Source organism: Leuciscus leuciscus, assembly GCF_965113295.1.
Source record: "Leuciscus leuciscus genome assembly, chromosome: 22".
NCBI classification, from domain to species: Eukaryota; Metazoa; Chordata; class Actinopteri; order Cypriniformes; family Leuciscidae; genus Leuciscus; species Leuciscus leuciscus.
This window is the reverse complement of record NC_138746.1, coordinates 6,954,592-6,965,808: the sequence shown is the minus strand read 5'-3', so window position 1 is coordinate 6,965,808 and position 11,217 is coordinate 6,954,592. Positions and strand designations below refer to the sequence as shown.

Sequence of the window (11,217 nt, the reverse complement as noted above, 5' to 3'; positions counted from 1 at the left end):
AATTATGTAATTAGCATGATACATTTTTACCTGACAAATAACATTTTATATTTGATTTATTCTGGAATCACTCCTGAAATCATAATGACCAGTAGATTGTGAGGAGGCTGGTGCCACCGCAGATCTGTGTCCAGGATCGGTCAAACACTAAAGCCGCATGTATGAATTGAGCAGTAGGCACGTCATCTGAAGACCTTTTGATTTCTGTCTATCACTGACTTGGCAAGTTGTATGGAGGCTAAATAAACTATACTTTTTTTGTACGAGTGAGCAGTAGGCAACCGACTAAAGAGCTATTATCTAATTCTACACCCTCTGACCAAGATCAGACTGGCATGATTGTGTCTGTGAGATCCACATAACCCGAAGCATGTGACATTGGGTCCCGAATGAACAGATCATTGACAGTATGGGATACTCAGAATAATAAAATATCTAAATTAATCAATAACCAATGTTTATGATTAGTTTCTATTTAGAAACACAATCTAAATTTGATAATCATTTGAAACTTTACGATCCTTTGTCTTTTTAGCAGGGTATTTGCATTGGATTGGGAGTTTAAGAGAAGAACCTTCAATATTCTTACTAATGTGTCACAGAGTTAGCAAAATGTAATGTAAATGAACAAATGGGAAAATGGAGTTCATAGATACCAAACATGCTACACATGTGATCTTAGTCAACCACAGTATGCAATTCTGAAACAATAATCCAAAGAGTTTGAATTTATAATACATATTAATGGGATGCGTGCCACAAACATTCACAGACAACAAGGGTCTTGTGCGGCAGGCCCAAGTGGAAATCAACATGAACACTCTTTTACGGCCTGTTGCTAAGCTTTGTTTACTTTTATAGGCAGACTTATAGTCTCTACACGTAATAATTGAAGGATCTGTTTGGGGTTAATCGCCTACATTCAGGTCAACATCTTATCAATAAATTTTTTTAAGAGATTCAGTCTAGACTATTTATTATTTTTAATTAAGTAATTTGTTTGGCTCTTTTATATAAATAGGTTGGTAATGCACAAAGACAATTATCAAAATAATATTTCAATAATCTGTATTGTTTGCTTAGAGTGTTGATTTTGCATTTAGTAACTGAAAGGTTTTTTTTTTTTTTACTTTCTTTGAGAGGCAATGTTCTGATATTTATAATATTTCCTGTGTTTATATATTTCAGTATTATTTCCTGTTTTCTGATGTATAATTTCTGTTCTATTTCTTTAATGGCTACGCCCACTTGTTGTTAGGCATGATTAAACAGGGCAGGGAAAAAAAGGAAGAACCAGTTTATTACAGTTTCGGGGAGGAGTTTTCTTATACCGTTTTTTCATTTATGTATACAACTTGTGTTTAAACATTTAAGGTCACACAAGATAGAGGTTTAACAAGTGTAATATCATAGGATACAGGAGCCAAAAGGATTTTTGTATTTTTGTTTTTGATTAAACTCACACTTGTTTACGGATTTCTGACTTCTGTGACGAGTAGGAACCCATTTTTCTGCCACTACAGTACCAGTGAAGTTAACCTAGGACTTTGCATCTATAGGTGGTAAGATAATGCTTTTTTATTTTTAAAATGAGTAAAGTCAGACATTTTTGGAGGGTTAAATAAAATTAAATTATCAGCATCCTTGGAAAAAAAATAATGAATTCACACTTAAAAATATATATATTGTTGAGAAAACTCGAGGTAACCAGCTGCAGGACTTTTTTGATTATGGAAAAATTTAAATATCAACATAATTAAAGTTGGTCATAATATGATACATTTTGTACACTCAAAAATAAAAAAGTTTTTACTTATGGATCCAAGTTCAATAAGCTTACATTTCACATTAAGCTGAGCATTAATATTACATAATAGTGTCAGTTTGTTGAGCAACCTGATCAAATTATTTCCTTTATACACCAAAAGAAGTTGTATATTATTGAAATGGAAGAAACTTTGCCAAACACTTATCACTCTTGGTGACTTCTTCATACAACTTTTACGGCAAAATATAATCAAAAACACTATAATGCCATTTTTCAACCATTTTTTTCATCATAAACAACATTTATGTCATCATAAGTCCACATGCTTTGACCAAAAACACATTATTTAAAGGAATAGTTCACTTTAAAATGAAAATTCTATCATCATATACTCACCCTCATGTTGTTTCAAACCTGTATGAATTTCTTTCTTCTGCTGAACAGAAAGGAAGATATTTAGAAGAATGTCAGTAACCAGGCAGTTTCTGGGTCCCATTGACTTCCATAGTAGGAAAAAAATATACTATGGAAGTCAATGGGACCCAGAAACTGTCTGGTTACTGATATTCTTCTAAATATCTTCCTTTGTGTTCAGCAGAAGAAAGAAATTCATACAGGTTTGAAACAACATGAGGGTGAGTATATGATGACAGAATTTTCATTTTAAAGTGAACTATTCCTTTAAGTGCTTCATCAGTGATCAAACTAAGCATGATCAGCAGCTTGTTAGTTCACCCTCTCCACCAAACTTGACATTCAAAGTTTTTGCTTTTTAAAATTTGAAGTTGCTCATACAAAACTTTTTCTATATTAGATAGTTAATTCAGCTTTTAAAGAGTTTGTCTAAAAATGTGCAGTGCAGAATTTATGTATTCACCTTTGAATGTTGCAACGTGGACACTGGTGCTGTCTTTTTGAATGTTGTCTAAAAGTCTAAACAAGTCTAAAATTTCAAAAGCAATTAATGCACAGAAATTCACAGCAGGAGAACAGGAATGCATGACTTAAGGATGGCATCTGGTTCAGGGGTTGAAGTGAGTGGCAAGAAAGAGCTTGATATTCTCAGAACGATTCTGAGTGAAGAATCAAACCCTGAGGACCTTGACAAAGCGGTTGAGGTGTTGAAAAGTTGGAGCAAACTGAACGGTGTTACCAAAGACAAGAAAGAAGGCAGCTTCCCTCAAAACTGGCTCTGTGAGTCTCTTCAAGAAATAGATCAGTTTGTGGAAAACCACATTCCCACGCTGCCAGTAGAGGGACCACAAGGATCTCAGTTAAAGCGGTTACAGGACTTTCTACAGAGCATGATATGCCATGAGGTGCTTCGATTAACACCTGTACTGGAAGATACTGGGCTGCTAGATCATCTGACTGACAGTTACAGCCGTCACCTCTTTCCCAAGTTGGACCTGCTCCTAAACAGAGATCTGTCTGTGAAAGAGACCTTCTGCCTTTTACAGTGGGGAAAAGATGTTTTCTTCAGGTATGAACTTCAAATTTACATGTAAATGTAAAATTTGTATAACAAACAAGTTAATCTGAACTGTTGAAACTACCATTCAAACGTTTGGAGTCACTGTGATTTAAAAAAAGGATACATTTATTCAGCAAGGATTTCACAAATTTACAGTTTTTGCTGTATTTTTGAACAAATAAATGCAGACCTGAAGAGTGTAAGAGACTTATATGCACTTATTTATGTTTCAGTTCAGACTCAAAACTGAGAGTGTACGACCCGCTGCTGTTGACAGGATGGTTTGAGAGAGCAAAGCAGAAACTGCTTCTAGAACTTCAGGTATGACTTCACAGTTTATGACTGTTTGTGTGTTATTTTAATTTAACTCTCATGCATTACTGACTAATATCTCAGTAATGCATGAAAGGGCCCCAAAAAGAGAGATGTAACACACGTCTCTGTCCCACTTTAATCGCAACAGAATGACATCTCTAGGACTTTACAGAACATCCTGCACTATCATGCGCAACATGGACATAATGAGGACTCAATGGATGAGGAAACGTTCATAAGACTTTACATAGATGTCACTCAGGTAAGTCTTGGAGAGAGAAAGTAAAGCAAGATTTATTTTTGTTTTCTCATGTAAAAAGGTATCATATGGATTTATATGATATATTGCTCACATATTTCATGCTTTGCCTTCACAGTGCCTGAATTGTGCTATTTTAGATGCTAAAAGTTTTGGTCAGACCTTTATGCATGCAGTAAAAATACTCTGTAGTGAAGAGCTGCATGGTTTTGCTCAGAAGTAGGTTTCTCCTCATCTTATATTACCCCTTGCCTAAAACGATTCTCATTTAATGATTATCTTACTAGTGCATGGTTGTGGGTGAGGGGAGGTTTGAGATAATGTAACACATAAATATGTGTTTTCTTAGGTATGTGGATACTGAGAATAAACGTCTAAAAAAACTAAAGTTCACTGAGAAGAACTCTGTGTATCTCTTTCGGATTATCAACACTTGTATGGAACTCAGGTATTTACTAATGAGCCATGTATACTTACACTCAGAAACTGTAATATTGTATAATTCATTCAGCATTATGAAAATGTCAAGACATTTGTCACCCTTGATTGATTTATTCAGTTAATTGCATATTAAGATAAAGTGACTAATATTTGACTGCCATATTTGGCTAAAATCAACCATTGGGGACAGCACTTGTTTATAATAAAATAGCTAGGTTATGACTAGAGTCATTATATCCTGAGTGTGTCATTTAAAAAAAATATCAATGCAAATATTCATTTCTTTTGCATCAAAAACGTTTTTATGTGAACTTTTTAGTGCAGTTTTAATGAGCTTTTCCATATCTAAAATGTATTGATTCACATGATCACAATAAAAGTTAACCCTACAATCTTTACCATTCAATTCCTGTTTTATCATAAAAATCTGTGTTAATTTACTACAGATGTTGTGCTACACAAATCAGTCCAGATAAAAACAACAGCGATAACATCTCAAGCATAAGCATGCTACAGAAACTGGAAGATAATGCTTTATCCATTGTACAAAAGATCATGACATGCTTAGCACAGGTATGTCTTGATTATTTCAACATATGTGTTTATGATCATCTGTTCAGAAGAAAAGATTGCTATCATGCACTTGAAATGAAATAATCTTATTGTGATTATTTAATCTGCATAAATTCATATTATATTTCTCCATGCTACTGATATAAATACTAAGAATACTGATACCTTTCCTCACACATTTTATATCAATTTTACAGCCCTGTTTGTCTTTAAATGTTCATTTTTAGGCCAATTTAGGAAGTTATTTCAAGAAAAATAATGTGAATATTGATATTCTGATAGAGGCAATCCATGGGCCTCTCTCCTCATCTCTGCCTCCGACCGCCTTAGAGATCAAAATGGTATGCACTGTATATGACCTTAAAACCAATCAGATTCAAGCTCCATACCTCACCCTCATTCTCTCCAACACTTCCTTTATTTCTGACAGATCATTGTGAAAATAGCTTACGACTGTGTTTCCAAAGTGTACCTGGAATGCCTGATGAAGACAAAGTTCAGAAAGCTAGAGAAGCTTTGGGGAAATGCTGAGAACAAGATAAAAGAAGATGTTCAACGTTTTCACAAAAAATTCTCCGAACTGGTGAATAAATTAACGCTTTCATTTCCATTTGTATTTAAGGGCTGATTTCCTAATGCACTTGACCCCTGGAAATTAGGGTCAAACTATATTTAAAGGGGACCTATTATGACCTTTTTCAAAGTCTTGATTTTGTTTTGTTTTTTGCAGTCTACTAGATTAGCTTTTCATGCTTGGAGGTTCACATTTTACTTTTTTACTATTTTTTTTTTTTACATTGTCTCAAGTTTACATTGTTGCAGCACCTCTGATCCCAGTCTGTCAGTAATGTTCTGTTTAGTTTCTATCTCTTTGAAGCCCCTCCTTCCATAAAGTGTAATGTGCTCTGAGCATGCACGGGTAGCGCTCAAGGGTTCTGCCTGTGCGAATTGTGAGCTGCTGCCGCTCAGAACGATCCGCTTATTCCTGGCCCTGTTTGATGACATCTGCTCGTTCACGGAGCCATCAGGAAATCGATGTTTGCTTCCGCCGCCTTGTGTGCTTTGGGACGCATCGGTTTCCTGCGAACACAAATCGCAGTGTCTGCCCAAAGTCGTTTCGGCCCTGTCTAGATCACTCCCTCAAATAAGGCCTATAGAAAATCTTGTTCAGTCGTTACCTACCGGCCAGCCCCTACTGGGCACCGAAATTATTTTACACACAACACCCGAGATCAGTCTCGAAAGACTGATCCCCCTAGTAGAATATGTAGAGGCTTGGAGTAGTCTTCACAATATACGGTATCTCAGTGGGTCCGGCGTACGGTAGAAAGAGGTTACAGAATTAAACTTCTTTTTTTTGGAGGGCCGCTTTACCAGAGGTCTATGAAGAGGGCATCATCTTTTGTGGCACATCAATTACCTGGAGATGATGGCTGTGTTTCTAGCCCTGAGACACTTCCTCAGAGGACCTCAGGGGCTATCATGTTCTAGTTCATATAAACAATACGTCAGTGGTCTCCTACATACAGTACATCGGCAGGGGGGCCTGAGGTCACGCCCTCTGTGCAGACTGGTGCATCAGGTTCTCCTGTGGTCCCAGGGCAAGTTGCTCTCACTCAGAGCAATGTACATTCCCGGGTAAACAAAAATTTGGGAGAAGACATCCTGTCGAGGACACTTTAAAGTGGAATGTGTTAATGGTGCAGAGAACGCCAGTAAGACTCAGTTAACTGCAGTGGCTTCAGTGCTGGAGTTCCTTCAAAGCCATTTCTCTGATGGTCTTTCCCCATCCACACTTAAGGTCTATGTGACGGCCATAGCTGCCTTCCTGCTAGCTATTACGTCCCTCAAAAGAGTTGGGGACCTGCATGCTCTATCTGTTGCTCCTTCAAGTGACCTGTGATGCTGCTGGCTGGGCCTCCCCGCACACCTTCACTAGATATTATAGCTTGGATTTGCCCTCCATGCCGGGTTCTCAAGTCCTCGTGTCCTGAGCTGTGCCTGACAAGCTTCACACTGGGATAGGCACTAGTCATTGTGGCGCATTGGGTATTTCGTTCTCCGAAGTGTCGTCTTCGACACACTGTGAATTCCCTCGAAAGGGAATGCCTCTGGTTACGACTGTAATCCTTGTTCCCTGAGAAGAGAATGAGATGCTGCGTCCCTTTGCCACACCTCCTCAGTGCCTGAGAACGACTTGCTTCGACCTATCAGAATTTTCAGTCAGGATTTAGACCGCACCATATTACTGACACAGCTCTCATTAGAGTCACAGATGATTTGCTCTTATTATCTGATTGTGGTTGTATCTCTCTATTAGTGTTACTCAATCTTAGGGCTGCATTTGATACTATCGACCACAACATTCTTTTAAATAGACTCAAAAATGATGTTGGCATTAGTGGAATTGCATTAGCATGTTTAAATCATACTTACCTGACCGTTATCAGTTTGTAGCAGTAAATGAGATGTCTTATCAATCAAAAGTTCAGTATGGCGTACAACAAGGCTCAGTGCTAGGACCGTTGCTGTTCACTCTGTACATGTATACCCTTAAAAGATATCATTAGGAAGCATGGCATTAGTTTTCACTGTTATGCTGATGATACTCAGCTCTAAATTTCTTCACGTCCTGACGAAACTTACCAATTCTCAAAATTAACAGAATGCATAGCTGATATAAAAAACTGGATGCCTAGTAACTTCCTACTACTTAATACTGAAAAAACAGAGATTCTAATTATTGGACAAAAAACGTCCTCACGTAATAACCTTGAATACTGTCTAACACTTGATGGCTGCTCTGTCAAGTCTTCATCGTCGGTTAGGAACCTGGGTGTGCTCTTTGATACCAATCTTTTATTTGAAAGTCACGTGTCTAGTATCTGTAAAACCACAGTTTTACATCTTAAAAATATATCTAAATTGCGTCATATGCCTTCTATGACAAATGCGGAATAATTAGTTCATGCTCATGACATCAAGGCTAGATTATTCTAATGCTATTATGGGTGGTTGCCCTGCACGCTTAATAAATAAACTACAGCTGGTTAGCACCAAAACTTTGGAACAGTCTTCCTAACATTGTCCGGGATGCAGACACACTCTGTCAGTTCAAATCTAGACTAAAAACACATATCTTTGGCCTAGTATACACATATAGGGCCCTATCTTGCACCCAGCGCAAGTGACTTTGTACACCGACGCATGTATCATTCCTATTTTGCACCCGCGCAAAGCGGACTTTTCCCTCCACAGAAGCACGTCGGTAAGTTAGGAAATACACTTGCGCTCGCGGAGGCGGTTCAGCGAAAAGAGGAGGCGTGTTCCGGCGCAAACGTTCCTTCATGCTATTTTGCAGGTTTAGAAAACAATTGCGCCACTAACCAGGAAAAAATAGTTTAAAGTCAGTGGCGCGTTGCGCATGTTATTCATATGCTATTTTAAGGGCGCATGCTTGGCCATAATCAATGTAGCCTGTGCACAACGCGCACTTTGATTCTCTAATCTACACAGAAGCAGCAGTTTTCATTTTTGCAAATCATACATTATTACGATAGATAGATAGATAGATAGATAGATAGATAGATAGATAGATAGATAGATAGATAGATAGATAGATAGATAGATAGATAATTTATTATAAAAGCATACATCTAGCTTACACATTTACCCAAATTATCATACGCGTGTTTAACCGAAGTTAATTTGGGTGGGTTTCTCCATTTCAATGTAACTTCTCTCTTTTACGGCCGTGACGAGAGCGTTGCTCTCCTTGGCTGTGAACCAAATCCGCCGTTACAATAGCAATGCGCTATGGAAAAAGCGCCTCTGCTCTTAAAGGGAATGTGAGATGACGCTCTGATTGGTTTATTTCACGTTACGCCCAAACCACACCTATGAATAATGAAGCTACTTCAGACCAACCCATTTTAGATTTGCGCCTGGCGCAAGAGTCATTTATCCCGCCGGGAAAATAGCAACAGCGCCGAGACCCGCCCACAAAGTTACTTGCGCTTTGCGCTTTGACACTTGCGTTTCAGATCGTTAAAATAGGGCCCATAGACTTCTATAATTCAATGTTAGGCTGCATAGTTTAGGTCAGCCGGAACCGGGAACACTTCTCATAAATCGTGATGTACTTGTTACATCATAAGAAGGATGGTGTCTACGCTAATATTAGTCTCTCTGTTTATACCAAGGTTTACCGCAGTCCGCCAGATCCAGACTGTTTCCAGATCTGATGAAGGACCTGTGCCTGGACGCGCCGACAGCGCAGTCTTGAAGTGTCAACTAGGCTCTCCCCTGTGAAGGCCTCCTTCCTTTCCTTTTACCTCTGTACAGATAAAACGTTGTCATTTAATCTGTCCAGAGTCACCACATGGCTACGCGGACGCAATAAATAATTCTGTATTGTAAATACAGGCCAGACAAGTAGTTTGTTGAGGGTTGATTTGTGAAGAAGGACTACACGCCTGCGAACATATATATTCAAACGCGCACGTCAGTGTTTGCACAGAGGTTTGCGCAAAGGTTGCGTAGGTTTGCACAGAGATAACTGATAATCATTTGCACCTTGGAACCTATTTCCGGGAGTGCGTTCTCGAGCCATCAGGCATTGTTGTTGTGCGGATGGGAAGCCGTAGTGCGTTGAGGGTTTTCTGTTAGAACGGTGTCGTGTTAGCGGCCCCTAAGTTAATAACTAATGATCTTCGCAACGGAAGTGAATCAATCAATCAAAACAAAATTGAATTTAGTATGCTCATTCTCTCTGCAGAATGGCAGTGTTGCCCAGCAAAACCAGCTCCTTCAGAGAATGAGTGAAGTTTTGCTTTGCAGTGATGTAGAGGCACTGAAGATTACCTGTGGTGTTTTGTTCAGAGATTTTCCACATGAGAGGTAAACCCAGACCAGTCATCAACTACAGCTTCAAACATGTATTTGCAGGTCTTTAAATGTATCTCTTTTCATTGTGTGAGAGTTTTCAAACAGTGAAGTCTTCTGAATGTTTTGCAGTGAGCAGTATGTACCTGGTCTGCTGCGCTGGAAAGGGGTGTTATCAGAGCGACAGGTGAGGGAAATACTGGATGTGATCCGGGACCTGTATCCAAATCATAGAAGTCACAGTGTCACATGCTCTTTTGGCTTTTCTTTATTTTCTGGGAAATAGCTATCTTCAAAATAGGTGCCTCTGAACCTATCAACATCAAAATTCCCCCAAGCCAACTTGCAGATCTAAAACGTTATTGCTGCTCAAGGATGCTGAAAACAAAGGTTAATATTTTCAAGCAAAGATATTTGGTTACACTTTACATTGATGGTCCCCTAAAATACATTCAATTGACTTTAAAGAGGTGGTATAATGCCCTTTTCACAAGATGTAAAATAAGACTTTGATATCCCCAGAGTGTGTATGGTAAGTTTTAGCTCTAAATACCCCACAGATATTTTTATACAGCATGTTAAAATGGTCATTTTTGAGGGTGAGCAAAAACACAGCGTTTTGTGTCTGTTCCTTTAAATGCAAATGAGCCACTGCTCCCAGCACAGAGGGCGGAGCTTCAACAGCTTGCACTCACACAGACATGCACTGAAAATGTCTAAAACTTTTAGCCTTTTATGTTCAAACCGGATTCAGACAATGATGGAGAGACTCAAGAAGAAGTGACAACATGTAGAATGCAACAGGACGTTTCTGAATGGTTTGTTGATGAATTTATGTAGCTTATGTGTAGTTATCTTCTAGTCATTGATTAGCATATTCTGTCTTGATAATCTATAAACCGTGTTCCGGGGGCGGGGTTTATGTACATTTTAGGGTTGGTGATGTCACTAACCCAGGAGGAATGTCGTGTAGTCCCAACCAGCCGTTTGTTGTAGTCCTTAAAAAGCGATTTCTTTAAAAGCAAATATCTCCTTTTGCTTTGAACTTTGAGCATTGTAACTTTGCAGATGTTGTTTATGCTCAAACAGAAACATTACACAATAACTAAAGTTAAAAAAGTGCAATCATAATCAACCACCCCTTTAAGTAACTTTGCAAATGCATGTCAACCTATTCAGTAAACCTTTTACAGTAGGAGGTAAAAGTAAGATATGGAGAATGTTGTATTGTATTTTGTATTTTATACATCAGTCTTTTATTATAGTATGATACATATAGGAGAATAATACGATATACAGTATAAGAGAATATAGAGCTCATACTCAATTAGGTAAACAAATTATTTGTTTTTATTCAGAGGCCCAAACTGAGTGAAATGTATGCAATTTGGTGCAGTTGCTGATATTTCAACGCATTCTCATCCTTGGGCGTCATAATACTGACGCTTTTGACATTTCGTCTACATCGAACGCACATGGCACCCTTTAGCGTCAATATGAGAC

The 11,217-nt window shown here is 38.3% G+C and overlaps 1 protein-coding gene across 3 annotated transcripts; it reads left to right on the top strand.

Moving 5' to 3' along the window:
* Nucleotides 1–1,285: 1,285 nt before the first annotated feature.
* LOC309487286 (uncharacterized protein) lies at nucleotides 1,286–11,116 on the top strand. 3 transcript variants are annotated; one of them, XM_082154896.1, is made up of 11 exons: nucleotides 1,291–1,562; nucleotides 2,751–3,251; nucleotides 3,476–3,563; nucleotides 3,706–3,819; nucleotides 3,935–4,035; nucleotides 4,166–4,264; nucleotides 4,704–4,830; nucleotides 5,058–5,171; nucleotides 5,261–5,413; nucleotides 9,608–9,729; nucleotides 9,847–11,116. In XM_082154896.1, the coding sequence occupies exons 2-11, from the start codon at nucleotides 2,764–2,766 to the stop codon at nucleotides 9,998–10,000; spliced, it is 1,560 nt and encodes a 519-aa protein (XP_082011022.1). In that variant the 5' UTR covers nucleotides 1,291–1,562; nucleotides 2,751–2,763; the 3' UTR covers nucleotides 10,001–11,116. The 3 variants fall into 3 exon arrangements, with proteins under 3 accessions (XP_082011024.1, XP_082011022.1, XP_082011023.1); XM_082154897.1 differs by having other exon boundaries at nucleotides 2,727–3,251; XM_082154898.1 differs by lacking the exons at nucleotides 9,608–9,729; nucleotides 9,847–11,116 and adding an exon at nucleotides 9,033–9,599 and having other exon boundaries at nucleotides 1,286–1,562.
* Nucleotides 11,117–11,217: the final 101 nt, after the last annotated feature.